The sequence below is a fragment of the Macaca fascicularis genome, chromosome 4 (genome assembly GCF_037993035.2).
Source record: "Macaca fascicularis isolate 582-1 chromosome 4, T2T-MFA8v1.1".
Lineage (NCBI taxonomy): Eukaryota > Metazoa > Chordata > Mammalia > Primates > Cercopithecidae > Macaca > Macaca fascicularis.
Genome location: NC_088378.1, coordinates 13,447,291 through 13,472,709, shown reverse-complemented (window position 1 = coordinate 13,472,709; position 25,419 = coordinate 13,447,291). Strand labels below are relative to the sequence as shown.

General features: G+C 40.7%; 1 protein-coding gene across 4 annotated transcripts; it reads left to right on the top strand.

Moving 5' to 3' along the window:
* Positions 1-8,747: 8,747 nt before the first annotated feature.
* Positions 8,748-25,118, top strand: CD164 (CD164 molecule). Of its 4 annotated transcripts, none has more exons than XM_005551554.5 (6): positions 8,748-9,013; positions 11,506-11,589; positions 13,256-13,327; positions 15,144-15,182; positions 21,209-21,265; positions 22,619-25,118. In XM_005551554.5, exons 1-6 carry the CDS (start codon positions 8,839-8,841, stop codon positions 22,783-22,785), a joined length of 594 nt encoding a protein of 197 aa, XP_005551611.3. In that variant the 5' UTR covers positions 8,748-8,838; the 3' UTR covers positions 22,786-25,118. The 4 variants fall into 4 exon arrangements, with proteins under 4 accessions (XP_005551611.3, XP_005551610.3, XP_005551613.3 ...); XM_005551553.5 differs by having other exon boundaries at positions 15,141-15,182; XM_045391682.3 differs by lacking the exon at positions 8,748-9,013 and adding an exon at positions 9,477-9,683.
* Positions 25,119-25,419: the final 301 nt, after the last annotated feature.

The window sequence follows — 25,419 nt, the reverse complement described above, 5'->3', positions numbered from 1 at the left end:
ATAGGATTGTTGTGAGGGTTCCATGAATCAATAATTTGTATAGAGAACCTGTAAGAGGACCTGGTCTGCTGTAAGCGCTCGATAAATTTAATAATAAATTACTAATGTGTAACCATCAGGGCTGGTCTGCTGTAAGCGCTTGATACATGTAATAATAAATTACTAATGTGTAATCTTCAGGGTGTAGCCTCAGAGCTTGGACTTTCTGAAAGCTCTCCAATGACTGACAGTCAGATTTGGGAATCCCTGAGGAGAGTCTCCCTCTTCATGTGCTCGCAGACTTCTGGGCAGTCTGAGAACTTGGGTGATTTGTCTGCAGCTTCCAGACTCTCTCACTGGGCCTTTGCCCAGGTTCCTCAGGTCACACTGGGGACCTCTCAGACAAAAGGGAGATGGGCTTGCCACCAGGATTCAAAACAATTGGTGAATGAAAACTGATTCTTTGCAAGGAGCCCAGTTAAAACACATGGCAAGCGTTGCTCATGTAATAACAAGCAGCAGGGCGGTTCTTACTGGTGATGAACCTATGTATTAACGGCATTAGGCATTTTATCTGATGTTGTGAAAGAACTGGAATATTTGCGTGGGTGTAAGAAACTGATTCCAGCTCCCTTTGTCAGCAGCAATAGAAAGAGAGAACTCTGCCAATCTTCTAAAGGATGGCGAGTTCATGTTCCCTTTGTTCACTCTAACTTTCCACTTCTGGGCTGCAGAAACCTCAACCACAGATCTATGCAGCGGTTCTTATCACCAGCACTTAAAAGTATACACAGGCCGGGCGCGGTGGCTCAAGCCTGTAATCCCAGCACTTTGGGAGGCCGAGACGGGCGGATCACGAGGTCAGGAGATCGAGACCATCCTGGGTAACACAGTGAAACCCTGTCTCTACTAAAAATACAAAAAACTAGCCGGGCGAGGTGGCGGCGCCTGTAGTCCCAGCTACTCGGGAGGCTGAGGCAGGAGAATGGCGTGAACACGAGAGGCAGAGCTTGCAGTGAGCCGAGATCCGGCCACTGCACTCCAGCCTGGGCGACAGAGCGAGACTCCGTCTCAAAAAAAAAAAAAAAAAAAAAAGTATACACACTGATACTTCTGTGCTAGAATGATTTGTATGTTTAACCTCCTGGTTGAAGAAACTGGTTGTCAGAAAGACTCAAAAGTTTACTCCAATGAACTCCACACGTAAGACTTTGATGTAACCAAACTGCAATACGTTAATTAAACAGAAGGGATTCTAGATTTTCCCACATCTATAGATAGGACCATAAAGGCCTTCTGATGATTTACACAAAATGCTAAGTTATATATCTAAACTTGCCCTAAATGCTGATATGGCAAAGTCAAGTACATACACTGTATCTTATACTAGGCCATGTGAATAAGGGAGTGCATATCTAAACATTTTTTCTTCTATGGGGAGATTTCTTCTATGGGGAAGTATTTAAAATTCTATCCAAGGAATTTGTTTGCCCCTACTGCAAACACTGCTGGTTATTTGTTAAGGAATGGATAGTCTGGCAACCTCAGGATTCCAGACCCGAGTTTTTATACATATTTTAAATGAAGTATATTTGTTTGAGAACCACCTGTCCAGCAATGTGATGGTCAAATCACTTACCCTTTCACTGTCCTCATTTGTAAAAAATAACAGAAGTTGAGTTGCTAGCTTTCTTCTGGCTCTAAAACTTCAGTGATTTTTCTGAGTAAATGTATAAAATAAAAATTTCTTCAGTGAAATGGGGGTACATCTGCCTCAGTGTTCTGAGGATTGAGATAGCAAGTGAAGGTGCTTCTAATAATGCTTGGCACACAGATATTCCGTAAGAATTAGTTTCCTTTCTGAAACATCTCCCCGCAAAAACCAGTCAAGCTACCACTAAGAGAATATCATCATCATCATTTCAAGAAATATCAAGCCCTTTTTATACTGAGTATTAGCAGTTCTCACTAACACCAGATTAACTGTCAATCAACTGAACTAATTCAAAGGTATAAAATTAAAATTGGTCTCTACCACACCTAGCAATATTCTCTCTTATGGAGATTTAATTTTTTAAACTATATTGATCTTACCATCCCCTACACTTCCCAAAAGTGGAATCACCACCACTTAAATCTGGCAAGTCTTAAGACTTTCGTATATCATATGAAATATTGGTGACAAACTCAGTAGTAATATATACAACATGAATTACAAGTTGCATATTTGATAGAGGGCTTTGTAAGTATGGTGATAAATCACAGGTTCTTTTACTTTAGCATGCGTCAGAATGCCGGGGCCTGTCAAACACAGATTGCTGGACCTCAGAGTTTCTGATCCAGTGGCTCTGGGTAGGGCTGGAGAATTTGAACAAGTTCAAGGTGATGCTGCTGCTGCTGCTACTGCTGCTGGTCTGGAGACCACACTTTAAGAACCGATGGGATATAAGAGACAGATCTATGAGAGACCTGTGGCACACAGGTATGTAGAAAAGTCATAACAGTAAAGTGTAACCTACAACAGAAGAGGAAGAATGAAGGAAACTGACAAGAAACCTTGATTTCATCAAGGCAGCAGAGGAGGTATGTTATGTTGACCAATTAGACAGTGACCAGAACCCTGTTGCAAGGTGCTGAGGTTCTTAGCCGGGTCAGATGTGAGACCTCCAAGTGCTGGACAGTGGCAACGTGGTAGTCAGGTTATTGGGGAGGGACTTGGACACTTGGGCTGCTCAGGACATGCACTTTGCCAGTCAACACAGAATTACAAAATATTTTAATAACCAGAGTGGCCATGAGGTGTGTTCTGGCTGAAAATCAGCTCTCCAAGACAGGATCGGAAGAAGCACGGTGAATACCTAGGGACAAGGGGAAGTCATAGCTAATCCAAGATAGCAGCAAGTCGCCTGAGGTGTAGTTTAGCTTGAACTTGGAGGTTATTCCTAAGGAACAAGTCAGGAAAAGGCTTCATTTCCTAAAGGACCAAAAGATGTGATGCAAAGAGCTCTAGCAGACCCAGGGTTTGAAGCAGAAAAAAATGCATCTCAGGCTGGGCGTGGTGGCTCTTTGGGAGGCTGAGGCGGGCGGATCACAAGGTCAGGAGATTGAGACCATCCTGGCTAACATGGTGAAACCCTGTCTCTACTAAAAATACAAAAAATTAGCTGGGCATGGTGGCCGGCGCCTGTAGTCCCAGCTACTCAGGAGGCTGAGGCAGGAGAATGGCGTGGACCCGGGAGGCGGAGCTTGCAGTGAGCAGAGATCATGCCACTGCACTCCAGCCTGGGTGACAGAGTAAGACTCCATCTCAAAAAAACAAAACAAAACAAAACAAAAATCATGCATCTCAGGTGCCAGCCTAAAGGGAACCTGGGCTGGGGCCATGACTCCTGCACAACCAGGAGGTTTGTGCTGTTTGTGCGTTCACCTGACATATGTTTGTAAAGAAAGAAGCAAAAACAGTATGTCTTGATGTAATTTTGTAGATGAATCACTGTTAAGAATTGCAGGCCTGGCATGGTGGCTCATGCTTGTAATCCCTGCACTTTGGGAGGCCGGGGGGCGGGGCGGAGAAGATTGCTTGAGCTCAGCAGTTCTAGACCAGCCTGAGCAACATGGTGAAAACCCATCTCAAGCAAAAATACAAAAAATTAGCCGGGTGTGGTGGCACACCCAGCTATTCAGGAAACTGAGGTGGGAGGATCACTTGAGCCCAGGGAGGCATAGGTTGCAGTGAGCTTAGATTGCACCAGTTTGACTGAAACAAGCCAGCTCGTTCATTTATTCATTTTTTTCTCAAAAAAGAAAAAAAAATTGCAGCGGTTTAGGATAGAATACTTTTGTGCAAGCCATAGTGTAAAGCAGTGTTCTCCAACTTTTTTTTTTTTTTTTTAATGAGATGGAGTCTTGCTCTGTCACCCAGCTGGAGTGCAATGGCATGATCTTGGCTCACTGCAACCCCCACCTCCTGGGTTCAAGCAATTTTCCTGCCTCAGCCTCTCAAGAAGCTGGGATTACAGGTGCCCGCCATCACACCTGGCTAATTTTTGTATTTTCAGCAGAGACGGGGTTTTGCCATGTTGGCCAGGCTGGTCTCAAACTCCTGACCTCAGGTGATCCGCCGCCTTGGCCTCCCAAAGTGCTGGCATTACAGGCGTGAGCCACTGCATCTGGCTGTTCTCCAACTTTAAGACTACACACATGTACATATCTTCTGGGAATCTTGTTAAAATGTAGGTTCTGATTCAGGAGATCTGAGGGGGAGGCCTGAAGTTCGGCATTTCTGATGCATTTCCACATGATATAAATGATACTGGTTCGAGAACCACACTCTGAAAAGCAAGGGTAAAGAACTGGTTTTCCAACTAAGCTGCAGATTAGAAACACCTGGGAAGCTTTTAAAACTCCTGATGCTCAGACATTATTCCAGACCAATTAAATCAGTACCTAGGCATTAGTATCAGTATTTTTCAACACCCACCACCACCACTGCTGCCACCAGGTAATTCCAATGTGCAGCCAAGGTTAACAACAACTGCTCTGAAGTATCATGTTCCCCTCTGGTGCCCTGGCACATTTTTCAAAGAAACATCCATAAAATGGAGAGCCTCCTAATGAGAGTATCTCTAGAATTTCACCCTCAATCTTAATCACAATATTAATAGTAAGACTCTGCATATACAGTTTTAGCTCACTAATATTTGATTTCTCTTTGTCAAAACGGATTCAAATACTACTAAATGAGCTTTAATATATGCTGTTAAAACTCTCTTATAGACGCCAGCCCTTGCTTCCCACCCATACTCCTCTAGATGAATCTGCCCTGACCCACAGCTGAAGAGTTCAGGGAGCTATTTGTAGCAGCTGCCCTCCTACGCTTATTTTTTTATTCTATTCTATTCTATTCTATTCTATTCTATTCTTTTATTTTTTGAGGCGGAGTCTCACTCTGTTGCCCAGGCTGGAAGGCAGTGGTGCAATCTTCGCTCACTGCAACCTCTGCCTCCCAGGTTCAATAGATTCTTCTGCCTCAACCTCCCAAGTAGCTGGGATTACAGGTGCCTGCCACCACGCCGAGCTCCTCCTGTACTTTTCAATGCAGCTAATTATTGGCAAGGGTGGACAACTGACTGAAATAAGCCAGTCTGTTCATTTATTCATTTAAAAAAAAATTAAGTGCAGGGAATAAATTGGTGAGCACTGTCTCTATTCTGAGTTAATCTAGCGAGAAAGACAATTGTTATACAAAGCAGTATATGCTTTGTTACGGGCAAGTCCAGGGTGCACAGAGCGGGAACATCTTTTGTAGTCTGGGAGTGGGGAGAAAGGGGTAGTTGAATATTTTAAGGATAGCTTAAGATGGAAGTGACAGCTTGGCTGAGAGACCTGAAAGTAGAAGTAGGAGTTGGTCAGATGCCAGAAGGGAGTAAGAATGGTCTAGGCAGAAGAAATTGCACGGATGAAGATCCACATGCAGAAGAAAACATGACCAGTTAGGATAATTGGAAGCTCTAGTGTAGACTGCATGGATGGTGTCAGAGCAGACAGTAGGTAACAGACAGGTTGGGAAGGCATGGTACTCAGTCAAGTTATCTCTTTCAAGAGTTGTAACTGTAATACTGGGCAATAGAGATGATTGGCTGTGGGGATATAGATCTGGCAATGTCCTGTAGGGGTGAAGCCTGAACTCCTAGCAAACCAGCTCCACACGCTAGGGATTCCTCCTTTTTTTTTTTTTTTTTTTTTTTTTTTTTTTTTTTTTTTGATTCAGAGTCTGGCTCTGTCGCCCAGGCAGAAGTACAGTGGAACGATCTCGGCTCCCTGCAAGCTCCGCCTCCCGAGTTTTTTTAGTAGAGACGGGGTTTCACGTGTTAGCCAGGATGGTCTCTATCTCCTGACCTCGTGATCCGCCCGCCTCGGCCTCCCAAAGTGCTGGGATTTCAGGCGTGAGCCACGGCGCCCGGCCGGATTCCTCCTTTTAGGTTCAAGTCTCCATTGGCCCTCACACATTTGATTTACCACCCCTGAACACCTGTAAGATTTACTGTCATATTCTTACAGTGAATGGATTCCCTTTAACACAAGCGAGTACAAAAGGGTTTGTACTTCTTGCTATCAAGTAGTGGAGCCAAACCTCTGATTATTAAGGGGCCACTGGATGTTAGTTATAGCTAGAAGGCAGGGTCCTGTTTGTAGTGTTGGTCTGTTTATTTGGGGAAAGGTATTGACATAAGGCTGAAGCACTGTATGAAAATTTGCTGTTTAAAAATCTTAGCGTGAGCTTATACTGCTAGAAGATTCACAAGCGCAGAAGCACTCTGTTTTGCTGCTTTCAAGAAAATAAATGGTTAAGAAAGTTGCTCTAACAACCGATCAACAACCTAATTGCAAGCAAAGTGTCTAAGAGGAAATAACCTGAGTGATGGCCGACCTTGCAGGCAGAACTCTCTGAGGGTGCTTTTCAACTGCGATTTTACCCCCAGGGGACATTTAACAATATCGGGAGATATTTTTGGTAGTCACAACTGAGAAGTGGGGTGCTTCTGGCATCCAGTGGGTAGAGGCTGCTGAACATCCAACAATGCACAGGACAAGCAAGAATGAGTCAGCCTGAAATCTCGACAGTGCCAAGATTGAGAAACCCTGCTCTATGACAACAATAAACAGAACCTTACTCTTTCAGGAACTGAAAAACAAAAACAAAAACAAAAACAAACTGTCTCTCTGAAATGGTGAAAATGACTTTGGAACTCCCTTGATCTACCTCTACAGTTGCCACGCAAAATAAAATAAACCAATAGTTTCTAGTCTTAAAACAAGAGCGTGAAATGTCCCTTTATCAGGACTGAGGAATATCTGAGGACTAGAGTTGAACATTCAGGTGACAAACTGTTAAACAATGGTCTCCACAGAGGCGTGTGTTTATCCTAGGGTGGAAAGAAGACAACACACCGGGTTCTGAGAACAGAGCTTCCATTTACTTTTCTTTCTTTCTTTCTTTCTTTTTTTGAGACGGAGTCCTGCTCTGTTACCCAGGCTGGAGGGCAGTGGCGCGATCTGCACCGCAACCTCCGCCTCCCGGGTACAAGCGATCCTCCTGCCTCCGCCCCGATAGTAGCTGGGATTACAGGCATGAGCCACCATGCCTGGCTAATTTTTGTATTTTTAGGAGAGACGGGGTTTCACTATGTTGGCCAGGCTGGTCTCAAACTCCTGACCTCAGGTGATCCACCCGCCTTGGCCTCCCAAAGTACTGGGATTGCAGGCGTAAGCCACCGCCCCTGGCCCCTATTTACATTCTTAACCTTAAAAAAAAATTAAAGTTGCCTTGTGCTTTCATTTGGTCTGGGTGCCAGACAAGTGTTAAATACAGAGACAGGCCTCCTGAGAGAAGAGCAGACACTTCGTTTGAGGGACTGATGGTGGAAGCTCACTTCCCTGAGAGCATTCTTCGGCCCATGGTCTGGATCAGTCAAAATTATCAGCTTTTTGTTTACATCCAAGCAACACTACTCCAACTAGCGTAGGTATTGGAACAAATGTTCATAGTCCTGAGGGTACGACACTGATAAGATCCCAAGGGGAAATAAAAAGCTTTCTATTTGAGCAAAAAGGTAAAGCACTATGCAGTCATCTTTTTTGGCGTTCGTGGCACATCATAACAGATCTCACGAAAGCAATTAAAATTCCTATATTATTAGGATAACTTTGCATAATTAAAATTACATAAGTGTACAACAGCTGAAAACACAGCATTAAATACAACTTTGAAGTCTGATTTTTACCACTTGATAACTGTATGAAACTTTGCGAACATTCTGTGAGTCTTGGCAGTAGATGGCGCTCACCCTTACTAAATAAAAGTCTTAGCAGTGCCTGAACACTAACAGGCACTTAAGAATCCAGCGCTGATGCCAGGCAATCCCGTATCCAGGTCAGGTCACTTTTCTAAGTCTCAAATTTCCTCACTGGTAATGTGGGGGTGGCAGCCGCCCCAATGGCCTCCAACTCAGACCGCTTTTGATTCTCTGACTACAGTGGTGGAGTTGACACAGACCGGCTGCTGCAACCGCCGCCTGAAATAGCAATTCGGAAAAGTCAGGCTGGGAAAGTGACAGAGTAGACGCTCTGCGGCTCTGACCCGGGCGGCGCCTCAGCAGCCCACACTACGTGGGCGGCAAAGCACAAACTCCTTAACCACGTGGTGCCTCCATTCCCCTAGGGAGTCCCATCATAGGATAACTTCCAGCAAAATCAATTTTCAAGAAAAAAGGAAGGGGTCCTGCCGAGAATATAAGGAAACACTCTGGGGATCCGGCAGCACAGCACAAACTTAGTTCTTGTGAGCCGCACAAAACCAACTTCCGCCCCAGCGGAGTTGCGTCCGGAAGGCGCGGCCCTGGAGGTCACGTGGGGCCGCGGAATTACGGCCTGGCGAGGCGGTCAGGTGGACGCCGTAGGCCACGTCATGTCGGCTGTTCCATGAACGTCAGGGTGGGGGCCGTCCCTATCGCAGGTATGAGACAAGTCCAGCTGCGTCGTGAGTGGTAATCGGAGGGCAAGAAGAATGATTTGCAGGGGCTCCCAGTTTTCTTGGCTGTGGCACAGTCTCTTTGAGGGCCAGGTTCCTTCGGTTTCTTCCCAACTCCCCTGGTTCCCCCCGTAGAATTCCCGTTGGTATCGCCCGAGCCCCACCTCCCTCCGCTCCGCCCCCGCACACTGAGAACAGGGGCCCCTCACGTGACCCCAGCGCGCTCCCGCGGGGAAACATAGTCTCGGAGGCGGCGCCGCAAGAGACTGAGGAGTTGACCGAGCGTTGCGCGCCGCGGCTTTCCCCCGGACGTCAGCGTTGAGGACACGATGTCGCGGCTCTCCCGCTCACTGCTTTGGGCCGTCACCTGCCTGGCCGTGCTCTGCGTGCTGTCTGCGGAAGAGAACCCAACCCCGCACACGAACGTGACGAGTTTAGCGCCCACCTCCAACATAACCTCGGCGCCGGTGACGTCCCTCCCGCTGGTCACCACTCCGGCACCAGGTGGGCGCGGGCCCTATGGGCTTTCCGCCGAGCCGCACTGCCTGCCCGTCTTGCGGTCGGGGCCCGGGCTGGGGCCAGGGTCGGGCGGGCCGGCCGCGCTCGGGGTGCGGTGGCGACTCCGGCAACATGGCGGCCCGCCTGGAGTCCACTCGCGGTTGAGCCGGGTGGGGAGCGCTCTGGGGGGCAGGGGACTCGCGGTTCCCCGTGGCTGCGGGGCTGGGGCCCACCTCGAAGTGTTCCAAGTCGAGGTGCCTTTTAAAAGTGCATCGTAATCCCTAGCCTCACTTGGGGTCGGAAGTGAGGACGTGGCTTTTTTTCGCGGGGGCAGCGGTGGGGTTGAGGATGGGGCCGGGCGTCGCGCCTCTGAGGTTGGCGGTGGGACCGAGCTGCCTCTCGCTGCGGCCGGTCGCCTGTCTCCGGAGGTAGCTTTTTCCGGAAGTCCGGGAAAGAGAAACTTAAAGACGGTAATGCTCGCTGGTGTCTCAGACTTGAGTCTGAGAAAGTCGCTTGAGATTTAATTACATTGATTCTGCAGATAGGAATAGAATGTAACTGAGGTTTGAGCACGTAGTTAGTGAAAACTTCACACTTCATGGTATGCGAAAAGGAAGAAAAGTACCCATGTATGTACTGAGTGTTTTGCGTACGTATCCTGAGGCTAAACTGGAAGGTAAGTAGTGAAACCTAGGAGGTAGGTGCAGAGACAGATGAGTAAACTCTCCTCACAGTGTATGTTTATTCTTTTTTCAATTGTTTTTAAAATTTTCTTCACTATGTCCTGTGCTCAGACAGCGTATTAGTAGGTTGTGGAATTGGGATTTGTGCCCAGGTCTGTGGGTTTTCTAAAACCTGATCAGGAGCATGTCTTTTGTTACGTACAGTCGAATAGGCTGGTTAAGGTATACATACATTTTAAAGCAGAAATTGGCACATACCGTGCAACGCAAAAGAGAGAAGGAAGATAAGTTTGAGGTAATAAGCAGGAGAAACACCAGATGTTTAAAACCTGCAGTCTCGTATGATTGGTTATTGTAGTTAACATTAGTTAAGAAGTAATGTTTGTGTAGTTAACATTGGTTTTTCGACCGAAGAATGCCGAAGTGTAATGATTTTTATCACGGCATTCATAGTCTACAAATTCTCCTCTAGTTTTAGTATTTTATAAAAGTTTGATAAAGTACATAGTAAACTTAATGTTTTGTTAGTTTCAGGAAGATGTAATGGTAACATTTCAAAACGAGGGAAGTAAATTGCAGTATAATACTGGGAATTCTAACCGCACTATTTTTAAGGTGATAGAGCAGAATATGTTTGTCTCCGACTTAATTTGGCAGTTTCCTTTCAGAATTGTAGTGTGTGTGTAAGAGAAGGTTGGAAGTATCAAATTGCCTTTGTGTAATTGAAGTGCGTGCAAAGGAGGTACGTATTTTCTGGAAATCATAAGTGGGTGTGGTGTGGTCTGAAAGGTAGGAAGTTTAGTTCATTGTAAAGAACATTTCAGACATTTCACTCCGCTACACCCATCAAGCACAAAGGTTTTTAAACAGCATGTTTTATGTATACAAACTTAAAATTCATTTCTACTTCATGAACCCTCCACCCGCCCACCGTACGTGTCCCAGTCTTTAATAAGTACTAATGGTGAAGTATTGAAAGCAGTGCCTCTGCAGAACTATTTTTTAGGCAGGAGCAAAGCAAATGAAAATATTCGGAGGCATCTAGTTTCTAGGAAAATGAATAGAGCCCAATTCTTTTTTTCTTTCATTTTACTGCTTTTACTCACTGGAAAATAGAGCACAATTTTATAGTCCGTTCTTCTCCGGAAATTGAATTATGGTGATGAGTACTTGTTTCTGGACTGTTTGGCCTAGGATGAACTATTGACAAATACCTTGTTAACTTGAATTATATGCACGTGAATATGGCCTTATAGATGTTGTCTCCAGTTGTAGAGGATCCTGTCAAGAGTAGATCATTTATGAGTCGAGAATCCCTGGGAAATGATCTTTTTTTGCAGCAGAACGGGCATCATCAGGGCTTGGGTTCAGCCTGTTTACCACTGTTACTACTAAAAATCTCAGGGTTTTATCTGATGTTTGGGCGTAGTGATTTTCTCATATGTAGTGTTGGTCTTACAGCCAAGCCTTTTTCTCAATATTTTTATGTATTAAGGATGCTTTGAAATGCCTGAATCCTTAATGACTGTGTGTGTCTTTCAACTAGTTGTCCTGTGAAAAAGGATTGGTTAGATAGATACCATCAGGCACTGTACTAAGAGTGACCACTAGCTTGTTTGTTTTTCTAATGCGTTTACTTACAGCTTTGTAATGATTGGAATTTCTTAGTAAGCCAGTTTATAAAGTTTTATCATTTCTTTGAATTAGTAATTTTGGTGCTGTATGTAATACTTACTGTTCAAAAAGATAATACAGATTCAGATAAGATACCAATAAAATCATTGATTTCATGCATCTCTTCCCCCAACCCCCCAGAAACCTGTGAAGGTCGAAACAGCTGCGTTTCCTGTTTTAATGCTAGCACTGTTAATACTACCTGCTTTTGGATAGAATGTAAAGGTAAGAAACTTTGGGGATGCAGAACTGTTTTGTTATAACATTTTAAAATACAATAACTCTTGAACACTTGGAAGTTATGTAGGACATTTAGGATATTGTGCACTATTTATTTTGTAAATCCAGTACTCCTTTAAAGTGCCAGTTGCCTAGCACTCCTCCTGAAAGTCTCTTTTTGTTTCCCATCCCCCCTTTAGATTCCTGAATACTTGATAACTAAAGTTCAGTAGTGTGTTTTTTTATGAGATGGAGTCTCCTGTGTTGCCCAGGTTGGTCTTGAAATCGTAGGCTCAAGCAATCCTCGTAGCTTGGCCTCCCTAGTAGCCAAGGCTACAGGTGCGTGGTTCCTCGCCTAGTTTTTTTAAAAGGCTGTTTTAAGGATTAAGAGTACTTTAATAAACTGAAATTAACTGTGAATGAAGGTTATGTTGAAAACTGTTTGAGACATTGATTTACAGATGTCCTGCAACGTGAAATACGAAGAGACCTGATTAACTGTTGGATGCTTAGGTATAGAGAAGAATGAGGCGGGGAGAGTTGACTCTTCTGTGCTTTTGTTAATACAAGAGGTAGAGAACTAGCGGGAAGGACATTGAAATTCAATAAAGTTCTTAGTAGAACCATGAGATTACTGCATACATTATTTTAATTCTGTTTTTTTTAGTGTAAAGTGGTTGTACTTTCTTATCAGTAAAACAGTCTAGTCGTTTTGGTGGTTTTTTGTTTGTTTTTAAGTAGAAAAGCCAAAGCTACGTAAGTTTTTTTATTTGGTAAAAATTTTAGTAGTACTAGAAATTACATCACTATGTAAATTTCAAAAGGCTCTTTAAGGTATGAACTAAATTGGGTTAAATTTTTTGTTATAGAAGTGTCTCTTTTTTAGGTCATAAAATGGGATTTAAGGGTGTACTCTTCACCTTTATGTGAGAGTATGCAAGAGTTGGTGAATTTTGGAGATGGAATGCTCTACTTTAAGATTTCTTGGGAAAGGTTCTCCCCTTAACTCTTGCTGCAAGTCTACCTATCCAGGAAAGTTATTTTAGAAGGTATAGAAGACTAAAGCAGTGAGATCTGGAATAGAGTTTCTACGGTGTTATGGGGTGCCTCTTCTGTTTACTAAACCTCTTAATAAAAACCCTGACCACTTCAACTTACTGTCTCTGCCCTTTTTTGTTTTTCTTTTTTAATAGGAGTTCTGTATTCTTAGTAGAGGCAGGGTCTCACCATACTGGTCAGGCTGGTCTCGAACTCCTGACCTCAGGTGATCCTCCCGCCTTGGCCTCCCAAAGTGCTGAGATTATAGGGATGAGCCACCTGCCCTCTTTTTAGATGATGGCTGCCTTTCTTGATTGTGCAGCAGTCTTTCCACAATTCTGAGATCTAAGTGTTGCAGATTTATTTGTTCTGTATATTAATGTGAATTTTTAATGCATAAAAGAGGGATCCTGTGTAATCTCTAAGTCAGTGGGAAAAGGAGAATGACAGGATTTTATCTGTGGGTTTAACTTTGGGTCAAAACACCTCTAAAGTTGGTGGTTGTTTCCCCCCCCCACTTCTAAAGTGTTTGGGTTTGATGTCATAGAGCTTAGTAGCAAAGTCAAAGGTAATACAAATGGGTGGTTGATGCTGTTTGTCTCTTTTTTCCACCCCCCCCCACCCCCGCCAACAGATGAGAGCTATTGTTCACATAACTCAACAGTTAGTGATTGTCAAGTGGGGAACACGACAGACTTCTGTTCTGGTGAGTATTCATATTGGCTGCTTGGAAGCTGACCACAGAGAGGTGAGGAAGATCATTGCCTCAGAAAACCTTGTTTCAGTGCTTTGTTTGAAGCATTGCCATAATTCTCATCTTGTTAGAATTGGAATATGAATAACATATTCATATTGCTTGATTGAAGGATGCTATTTGAAGCGTGATTTAGTGATTTAGCTACAGTGTGGATGCTGTAAGTGTAGATGCATTTTCTGCCCCCACACTTTTTTTTTTTTGTTTAAGCTTTTCTAGGAATTCATCACAGTTTAGACCCTATGTATCTTGCAGGTCTGGAAAACCTCATTCTGGCACTTTCTGTGTTATGATACTGGGGATTGTTGATGGTTACATTTAGTCTGCAGCATAGTTGGTGCTATGGTTAAATGAGCTTTTCTATACCCATCAGTTTTCTGTATTTTAATCTAAGTAACTTGATTGCTCTTTAACCTTTACTATTCGTCCAACAAAATGTTAAAATTCTACTTGAAGCTGCTGATTTTTCTAATGAGATTGTAAATCAGTGGGAAAGGCATGTTCCTAATTTGATGCATAGATAATAATTGAATAGAAAAAGATTTTTGTGGAGTATGTCTAACCTTGGAAGACTACCTTTGACTCTTTAATTTTGGTAGGGGTTGCCCCATCCCAGTGTGAATTTGGTAACTGAAGATTTCATTAGTATTAGATCAGTTTTACTTTACACGGGGTGCATAATATAGTTCAGTGGTACAAGAACAAACTTTTTTTGAGACAGTCTCTTTGTTGCCCAGGCTGGATTGCAGTGGCGCAATCATAACTCATTGCCACTTCGTATTCCTGGGCTTAAGCAATCCTCCTGCCTCAGCCTCCCCAGAACCTGGGATTACGGGTGCATGCCACCATAACTGGCTAACTTAAAAAGTTTTTGTAGAGATGGTGTCTCACTATGTTGCCCAGGCTGGTCTTGAACTCCTGGGCTCAAGCAGTCTTCCCACGTTGGCTTCTCAGAGTGGTGAAATTACATGCTCGAGCCCCCAGACCTGGCCCAAACATTTTTAATAGTTATTTATTTTAATATGTGTGAGATAAACTAATAACTGTCAGACCTGTGGTTTTGTGATACTGCTTAGAGACAAAATTAAGTAATGAAGATTTTGTTATTATTAGAACGTTTTTGAAAACACTGATTTAAAGGAAAACTGAATTTTTAATGCTGCTTATTTGATGATATACCAGTTAGAATTAGTTCTAATTATACCAGTTAGAAATACTTTCAGCTGTGAAGGACATAAACCCCCAAATTACAATGGTTTAAGCAGTGGACTGATTTACTTTTCTCTCATGTAAAGGAAGTCTGGAGTAGAGTTCAGTTCAGCTCTGCAACCATTAGGGACTGAGGCTTCTTTAGGTTTTCACTCTTTCACTTCTCAAAAATGGCTTTGACCCTACTGTCCAAGGTGGGTGCTTATGTTCCAGCCATCACATTGATTTTTTTCCTGCCAGCAGGATGAAGAAGGGAGTGAAAGGCTTGTATCTTACTTTAAGGATGTTTCCTAGAGGTTACGCATGATGACCTAGATGCACTGGAGACTAGGAAATGTCTTTTCAGGAGGAAGGGAGGTGTTGATAAAAATTGGTGATTCTATTTCTAAAGAAGAAGAGACTGGTATTTGGGGGCAACTGTCAGTCTCTTCCACAGGTAGTACTTAAGTATGGTAAAAAGTGGTACTCAAATGATTGCAGGTCAGGAAGTAGCGTTATAGATTGTGATATTTTAAATAGCTTTGAGGTATATGGTTTTTCTTTTTTCTTTTTTTAGTAGTGCCCACAGCCACTCTGGTGCCAACAGCCAATTCTACAGGTAATTCAAGATGACCATTTTCTTCCTTTTCCTTCAGTATTTTTAAGCTCTTGATGGATTAATTTTAAATAATTATGTAAAAGTTGTTAGTATAATTTTAAAGATGAGTAAAAACTTAAAGTCTTAGACCACAGCAGTTAACGTTAATCTCTACCTTTTGTGACAGTGACACATAGCTCCAGTGTTTTGTATTTGGTGAGTATGAGCAGATTTGCTGAGGCTGTGTACGTTGAGTCTATAAAGTACTTTTTATAGATTTAGTGGAAATCTTGGGAAATGTAGAAGCTTAAAGTAAATTATAATTATTATCATCCAGAGCACCCCAAAATGTTTTCAGTGATTAATTTCTTCTAGTCTTTTTTATATGTGTATCTAAATAAATACACTTTTTATGAAATTGTACGATAATGCTCATGCACCTTTGTATTTCTTTTTTTTTTTCTTTTTTTTCTTTTTTCTTTTTTTGTTGGAGGCGAAGTCTTGCTCTGTTGCCCAGGCTGGAGTGCAGTGGTGCAATCTTGGCTCACTGCAACCTTCACCTCCCAAGTTCAAGTGATTCTGCCTCAGACTCCTGAGTCGCAGGGATTACAGGCACCTGCCATCATGCCCAACTAATTTTTGTATTTTTAGTAGAGACACGGTTTCACCACGTTGGCCAGGCTGGTCTTGAAATCCTAACTTCAAGTGATCCGCCCACCTCAGACTCCCAAAGAGCTGGGATTACAGGTGTGAGCCACCGTGCCCAGCCTGTATTTTCTCTCTTAATGTAAACATTATGGTGTACACTTAACCCATCCTGCTCTTGATTGGAGAGTTAGGACGTCTCTCACTCTCCATGCAGTGAACATCTTATATGGAATTGCATTTGTATTTATGTCTGATAGGATTGAGTCAACAGAATTTCTAGGTCAGAGGGTATGATTATTTCAAGACTTTCCAGAAAGATTTATTATTTTCATTCCTGTCAACCTGAAAAGTTTTTATCATACCCTCAACAGCGTGGATAAGAACTCCTTAAAATTTACTAACTTGATAGGAAAAGTAAATATTAAATACTTAACATTTTACCAATATTAAATGCATCTATTCCAAGACAAGTACTAGGGTAGATGGTAGGGATAAGCCAGCCTTTTGTCTGCTGTAGGAACAATGAAAGATCTCAGCACAGCAGGTTGGGAAATTTGTAGGAAGGTATGTGTATTGGGTGGGATGCAGATGTGGTGATAGCTTGGTAGTGAAACGGCACTGGTAAAACTTGGAGAGAGCCTCCCAGGTGGAGCTGCAGGTTAGCACATGTGGAGGAGATGTGTAGTACAGTGAGGTCAAAGAGTGTCCCATCCTGTGCAAGGTGAGAAGCAGTTAAGTTGATCTGTCACCAGGGCAAGAGCAGAATGGAGAAGCACCGTTGTATTCCTTGATGGTAGACTTGGATGTTATCCTGAAAGATTTTAAAGTATGTAGGTCATATGATCAGACTTGCATTTTAGTAAAAGAACTTATTTTGGCATTGTGGAGAGTAGGTTGGAACGATGCCAGAAGGAATTCAGGAGATTAGATAGCCAGTTACAGTAATTCTAGAGGACAGAGGTGGGCTGCAGATGTTTGCAAATAGGTTTAGAAGGTAGAAGGGGTAGGACTTCATGACTGAGAGGAGGAGAGGTAGAGTGATAGGGAGAAGGGGAGGAATTTTCACCAAAGTAAGCAAGAAAGAGGAAGAGCAGTCATTGATGGTTGGGGCTGTCATTTGGGATTTTAGTTTAAGATGCCTAGAATCCATTTAAGTGGGATCTGTTCAGTATTCGGGAAACTGCAAGTCAGGCAAGAGCTCTTGGTTAAAAATATAAATTGGCATAGATAGTAGTAGAGGCACTGGAGGAGCATATAGAAAGAAGGGATGGGGCTTGAGGACCAGACTCAAGGAAACAGTAATGTCTAAGGGCTAGAAAGATGATAGGGGAGGAAATAGGGATGGGTAGGGTAGTTAAAAAGCCCAGAGAAGTATGTGCAAGAAACTAACCGTATGTGGTTGTGGGTGTCGTTTTTCAAAGGAAAAGTGGTCAAGTGCTATAACAAGGACAAGAACTCAATCTTGAAACAGTTGGGCAGCGGTGTGTGGAGCTGGCTTGGACAAACTTTTGCTAGCCAGTTATGAGTAGCTCTTTCCAACCCGTGTTCAGTGATACCATGTTGGTAACTTGAAACTGGTTACCGTGGAAATAGTCATGCCATGGAAGTCTGCAAATGATACAAAACTTATTTTGAGCTGATGATTATATGGTGATGTGGTTGTAAATGTTTAACACTCATTAGAAGACATTGACTAAGTAGGATGTTGAAGGTTGCTGAAACCAGAGGTGTTTGGAGAAAAGTAATTTTCAGAAGGTTGGTTATGAAAAGAAAATGGAGTGCAGGAAGTAGGGGAACAATTTCTTCAGAACTGTTGTTTATTTCTTCAGAACTAGGTTCACTCTTGATGTAGTTCTCTGCAGCTTTCTCCACCCTGGGTCCTCCTGTGAATTGCCATGAGTCTTTTGTGCTGTAGCTCTCTTTGGTGCTGTAAAGGTGGAAAGTGGCAAGGGCTTATCTGCAGAAAATGCATCAATTGACACTAGTTGAAGAACAAACCTTTAGGCGGTTACTTAGGCGGTTGCTTTTCCTGGCATGTGTACCTTCTGCCAAAGAGAGCAAGTGAGAAATGAAGGGGCAGTTAATGCAAAGAGAATCTAATTTATATAGAAAGGTGTATAATGAGGTTAATTATAATGGCCCTCCTTCAGTACAAATAATAGAATAGCCAAAATATGTCAGATATAGTGGAAAATGTTTATATGAAGTGGAAGATAAACTGTATTAAGCAATTGTAGTACAATTTTAGCTTTTGTTGTATACATGCCTAGAAAAATGGCAGGAAGTAACCTTTTTCTCGGATGGGACTAATTCAGTATTTTTATGGCATTTTCTAGATTTTCTTACCACTAATAGCAGGTTTTATAACTTAAGATTTTTTTTTGTTACCTTTCCTAATTTTTTTTTTTTTTTTTTAGTAAAACAGTAGGTCAACAGAGGTATATTCCCTAAGTGGTGCTTTTATTTTGAAAATATTGTCAATGTAATACTTTTTTCAAAATTGAAAATAAAATATTTTGCCTACTTATAAAAAAGAACTAGTTTTTACCTTGTTCTGAGGCTGGGTAGTGAGAATCAAATTGCAAATTTGCAGAATTTTTTTTCTAACATTGTCAAACAATTAGTAATAGTGTTTTGAGATTGAACAGAATTTGATGTGTTTAACTTGTAAAGTTATTTTTTGTTGTTACATAGAAGCAGTAAAAACCTTGATAGGAATAATGCGCTTTAACGTAATCACAGCCTCTAATCTAGGAATTCTGTGTAAGGACCAGTCTTATCAGAGATAAGGTCAAATATTTTCCCCTAAGATTTTCCCAGCATGGAGAGATGAGAGAACTGTTTAATCAAGAGCAGAATGGATGAAAGTATGTACAACAATGCTTGAAGTAAGAGGGAAAAGAAAGCAAATAGGTCTGAACATATCCATCAGTATTATTTGTATATCACCTATTAGCTTCTAAGTAGTATCAATACTAATAAAAGAAGTCTTAAGCTCTCTGTTTACTCACTGTCATGTAAAAATTAGAATACTTTAGTTTCCTAGGATTCTGTCAACTTTGGGACATGGGTAGTCTGCCTGTTACGAGAGTCCTCGTCTTTAAAGATCTGCTTTTAGCAATATCTGAAAACTGTCAAGCCCTGCTCTTTCAGTGTATATTTACTGTTAAAGCACAGAACTTCCTCTTTTATATTAGTAGAATTTGGGAGGATGCTGATTCCTATTGAGGTTTTTACTTTGATTGTTTGAAAGTCTAATACAGTGAAAAGATTTACCTCATTTCTGTGCTTCATCAATAGGTATTTGGCACCCTTTCCCTGTCTTTTGTGGGTTAAGCATATCACTTTGAAGTCTATTCAGTTATGTACTTTAAACAGAAGTAACATTTGTTTTCCAGATTCTCTTTAGCCCTCAAATCCTTTTTTCTGAAACAGTACAAAAATGAATGTTTGCATAGCACCTTACATTTTTATAAAAATATAACTCTCATATGATTAATCTTCCTCATCTTTCCCCAAAGCATCCCTAGCTGCCCACCAGCATAAGCAGATCCTCATATTGAAGCCCTTGCACTCTGAAGCCTGACTTACCTAATGATTTCCTAAGACAAAAGAAGCTCTCTTAGCTAGTGACTCCTATAGTGCACTTTCCAAAAATTTGAACCCTACCCTTAGGACAACCTCTTAATGAAACCTTTCTCAAACGCTCCAGCAAACTTTGAATTTATTTGGTAGCCATTTGGATGTTAGAAAAAATGTTAATTTGTTTAAACTATATTCACATCCTTCCTTTCTGAAAGCCTTGGTCAGACTTCTATTAGTATTGATACTACTAGTAGAAATGTAATAGGTAATATACTGGCTGGACACGGTGAGTCATGCCTGTTATCTCAGCACTTTGGGAGGCCAAGGCGGGCAGATCACTTGAGTTCAGGAGTTCGAAACCAGCTTGGGCAACATGGTGAAACCCCATCTCTACTAAAATTACCAAAGTTAGTTGGGTGCAGTGGCGGATGCCTGTAATCCCAGCTACTTGGGAGGCTGAGGCAGGAGAATCACTTGAACCCAGGAGGCAGAGGTTGCAGTGGGCCGAGATGGCAGCATTGCACTCCAGCCTGGGCAACAGAGTGAGAGACTCTTGGAAAAAAAAAAAAAAAATTGATGATACACTAATTATTTAGTAGCTCTTTGGATGCTAGGAAAAATGTTAATTTGTATAAACTATAACCACATATATGAGAACTCTTACAGATGACAACTTGTAATACACATTGTTCACTGTTCCCTTCTTAAGAGTGATTTAGGCTGGGCGCGGTGGCTCACGCCTGTAATCCCAGCACTTTGGGAGGCTGAGGCGGGCGGATCACCTGAGGTCAGACTTCAAGACCAGCCTCGTCAACGTGGTGAAACCCCGTCTCTCCTAAAAATAAAAAATTAGCCGGGCATGGTGGCACGTGCCTATAATCCCAGCTACACAGGAGGCTGAGGGAGGAGAATTGTTTGAACCCGGGAGACGGAGGTTGCAGTGAGCCAAGAATGCGCCATTGGACTCCAGCCTGGGTGACAGAGCAAGACTCCGTCTCAAAAAAAAAGAGTGCTTTAGTCCCTAAAATGATTTTATGTTCAAACTGATCCTTCTCAGAATGTGCATTTCTTTAGCGGTATCATCAACTCTTAGGCTGGTGCGAAAGTAATTGCAGTTCTTGCCAATAAAAGTAATGGCAACTCAAGTAGTATTTTGTCCCCATGCTATGTGGTGGACTAGAGCTTACACTTGGGCTCTTAGAATCTTATGTTGGGGAACTGCGGGCCCAGGGCCCCTGTTCTTATAAAGCTTCATTGGGAACATATCATGCCCATTCATATGCAGGGTGACTTTGGCTGCTTTTGCATTACACAGTGCCCAAAGAGTAAAATATTTGCTTTCAACCTGTTTAAGAAAAGTTTGCCAACCCCCGAAGTGAAGAAGATAGGCAAATCTCAGTACCCTTGTAAGAGAGAACTTAAGACTTTATACTTAGGACTTTAATAGTTTTTGTCTTAGGAGAAAGATTATGAAGAACCGATAGTTTCCTCCCCTAAATATATTCTTGCCCTTGGCTGTGAGCAAGATAAAAAAGTTTTGGCAAATTTTATCCAGATATATACATAAGTTTTATACAAGATATATACATAGATATTAACAATTTTATGATTGCTTAATGTTTTAAAATACACTTAAATCCTAGTATTCTTGGGTGCGTAGCTATGTTAGTGAACCATTAACTGAAATTTGGCTTTTGGTCTCTCAAAAAATTGAAAGCATGTTGAAGTTGGCAGCATTATTTTTTGAAGCTGTTAGATAACTGGGAAGCTAGAAATTTAAGATTTTTTAAAAAGACATTTTGTTTTCATTCCAGCTAAACCCACAGTTCAGCCCTCCCCTTCTACAACTTCCAAGACAGTTACTACATCAGGTAATTGAGGCTTTTTAGATTAACAGTGATGTAGGATGTGTGTACGATGTTGCCCTTTACAATTTCTACCATCATTTTCCAGGTTTCTTCATTAATGGTTATGGAACTGCTCTTACATTTAGGGGGGATCAAGGTAGTGCTTTGTTAACACAATAATGATAGCTTTGCTGAAATGCCTCTTCTTATTTTTAACTGTGTAATCACATTTGACGTGACACTTTAGAATTAAGTAGTAATGTTTTTCCAAACATTTCAGTACAACTTGTATGTAAAATCGGATTGGTTGTGTGCTGTAAAAGAGAGCATGGCAATTTGAGGGAAGATATATATCCGTCCTTTTCACTGAGAAAGGTCTAAAAAGTCTGAATCACTACCAGATGTGCACCTCACTTACTTAACCTTTTCTTAACATTGCTCAGTAATGTGAATATTAGCTTGTTATTAAATGATGATTTGACATAATCTAATTTAAGTCATATTTAGATTATGCCACAGGATACTGTAGTTACACAGGTTAGGAATCCTTTCCTCCACCCATATTTTTAAAAAACTGATGCTAATGAATCTTCTACCTGCTTTTTGTGATTTCTTTGGCTTCATGCTTACGCCACCTTTTTCTCATTTTCAGTGAAGCCACTCAGTCTTCACAAGAAGGAATACAAAACGGTTGTGATTAATTTTAAAGTAACCAACTTGTACAGCCACTGTACTAAGAAAAAAGTTACAGTTATTTTAAATGGGAAATCGCTTTTTCTGTTTCCTCTTGAAACATTTTACTGCCTGAAAAGAAATTCAGATTTTTGTTTTTTCCTTATTACTTGATAATACTTCCTCACGTGAAATTTATTGGCAGGATATGCCTTTAAAAACAAATTATTTTACTTGTTGAAATTATAATTTGCATATTATTAAGATTATTTTTGTAACATGAAAAATTGCAACCATATTTTTGACCTAATACTAGTAAATTCACAATTCATGTGAATTTTCAGTACTATTGATGTTTACAGTCGCGATTAACTAAAAGTACATAGTCTGAAGAAATTGTCGCATATTTTAGAAGTGTTTGATATATTCCCAGGGCACAATTTACATACCAGGAGAGTTTTTCCCATTGTTTTTATATTTGTAGTAGTACGACAACATTGACCACTTTGTATCCTTCGGTGGAAATGAAAAATGGGATATGGTTGTCTTCCTCAATTAGGGATAAATTCTAGCTGTAAAGACTTGACTCGAGGAAATAATTTATAGAATTTAACACATGGCAAAACAGAGGCTCAGGTGAGTCTTTAAATTACAGTAGAGGACCATGAAACTTAGGAATGGCGCTTCTCTTGTCTTCCCTAACAGGTACAACAAATACCACTGTGACTCCAACCTCACAACCTGTGCGAAAGTCTACCTTTGATGCAGCCAGTTTCATTGGAGGAATTGTCCTGGTCTTGGGTGTGCAGGCTGTAATTTTCTTTCTTTATAAATTCTGCAAATCTAAAGAACGAAATTACCACACTCTGTAAACAGACCCGTTGAATTAATAAGGACTGGTGATTCATTTGTGTAACTCACTGAAACCAAAATACTATCTTTCAAGATGTCCCACATGGAAGACGCTATTCCAGGATCTTTAAATTTCCATGGATGCATATAGGATGTTTGGGAGCATCATCCGTGAAGAAAAAAATCAATTAAATCATTGTGTTCAACAGGAATATTTAAAATACTCTGCATGAATCCTGTGGCCGTCTTCTTTTGTTCTAAATAGCTGCTGCTGTGGGATTATATTTTTTTTTTCCTTAACATGCCAAATGTAACTTTCTGTAAGTGATGGAAAATGTTGTCTTGTGCAGACAACATCATGACTCTTGGCAGTTTAAATTTAGTAATTTTAATTTAGTGAGCAGAATTGAGAAGAACGTGCCAAATGAGAATCAATTAGGTGGATTTTTGGCTGTCATTTCAAAAGTGGAATAAATTTATAAATTTAGTAGTACAAATGGTATCCTTAGAGTAAAATTTTGTGCTTGATAACAGCTATTTTTTCTACATTAGAAATAAGATGCCACACAAGGAATTACATTCCAGATTTAAAGAAATGAAAGGATACCATTAGTGTATAACAGGTTATTCATACTTACAAAGCACCTTATGTCATTGAGAAAATAAAGAACAGTGCCTTAGAAGACAGTGAAAGGTAAGCTCTAGCTATTATGATTTGTTCTTTCACATTAAAGAAGGGAAGGATTGGTCAGCGGATGTAACTTGGATGTGAGCAAGTAAACCTGTTTTAGATATCATACTGTTAATATTTAATTGAAAATTTATTTCAGAGCAGAGAAACTTAAGCTAAAGGCTGTTATACAAAATTGAAAGACTTCATATATTGAACCTCCCAACATTTTTCTTATGGCTGTTGAAAAGTATAGAGCTAAATTGATTTAATTATACTTTCCTTGGTACTTTAAAAAGTATGCTAGCATTATTGTACCTTGAAAGGATTTCCACCAGACTTTCTTGAGAAGTGACTTCTTTGGTGAGGCAAGAAGGAAATACATTATTTTAGAATCATTTACTATTTAAATGAGACAATCTTATTATTTTAGAATCATTTATTTAAATGAGACAATCATTTTAAGTTTTAAGACAGAAGTGACCAATGTAATTTCAAAACACCTAAGGATTTTTTGGTTGATCAGGTTACTGTAGATTTTTACTGATTGTCCTGGATAAATAGACTGTGCTTTTTCTTTTTCTCTCCCTTCCTTTCTTCTTGGTTTCCCATAGTATAATAAGCATGCATACTTTAACTTCTATAGTTTTCTTGTTTAGAGGGTCTTCAGTTTTAGAGAATTATTTCTCCCTTGCCTTTGACTCATTGGACTAGTTCAGAGGCTTTAAGTAGTTTAAAATGGGCTTTTGCTTTTCTAGGTCATTAACGGTTTTTATTTAGTTTCTTTAGCCAATAGTGGCTGAGTTTCGCACTTGATTTTCAATATTTTATAGTAAGAAATGACAGATTGCTTGGGTTCATTTCATAAACTGAAACTCTGCATTTAGATAACTGTTAAAGGTTATTAAGATGAAGATTTACTGTTTCTTTGTTACTCGGTACAGCTGTTTGTTTTACTTGCACATTTGTACATATACCTAATGTTTTCAAGTGCCTTAATTGTTTAAAATCTCTGGCTTCAAAGTTTCTTGGGGAAAGGTAGGTTTACCTCACATTTTTTGTTTCCATTAGTAATATTCTAGGTACCTCACAAAATGTATTATGGTGCCATGGCTGTTAGTTTTTAGTAAGTGCTGTAGGATTAATTTGAAAATAGGCAGAATTCCATTCCTCCAAGGTGGCAAAAATTAGCTACAATGATGTAATTGTCCTTTACCTGGGTATGAATTCCCTGACACACATTAATGTCAACATATGTAGCAAATTTTGTGAAAATGTAACAATTTGAAGGTTCTGTAATTTTGAGCACTGCTCTAACAACAACAAGCATAATATAAAATTAGTTAGATTTTGCAGGTCTACAGATGAGCTCTTGCAACAGAACTCACAGCCTTTTTACTTTTTCCCCTAACTTTAGCAATGTAGTATCTTGAGCCATTAATAATTTTTGGGTTTTTTTTTTTAAAATCCAGAAGGTAATAGAAACCTTTTCAGATTTTTCATCTGATTTGTTCTTGCAGATGTTCTTCTATCAGATACCTTATTTTACCTTACAGATATTTGTTGCACAGGCAGATACTGCTGTATTTAGACATTTCTATTTCAGTTCATTAAAAACTGCAAAACCAATCTGTATCATGTACCAAACTGACTTAAAATAAATCTACATGTTTATTGAATTAATAGTGTGTTATTGCGTTTTGCTTATAAAATTTAATGCTTGCTAGATTTATCTTAGTCCACTTGGGGTGGGTGTTCTACTCAATTTTTATTGCTCCTCTAGACCAGCAGATAGTTACTGAGGTGCGTGTTCATATCAATAGAAAGCAGAGCCTTGGAAGTAATAGGTGGAGGGAGGACTTGGTACTCCTGTGGGAGTGATTTGCAAGTTGATCTTCCACAAATCAATAGAAATTATGCTGTAGTTTTCCAATAATTTATGAGAGGAATACTATCTTGTTTTTATATATTTGAAAGCTAGTTT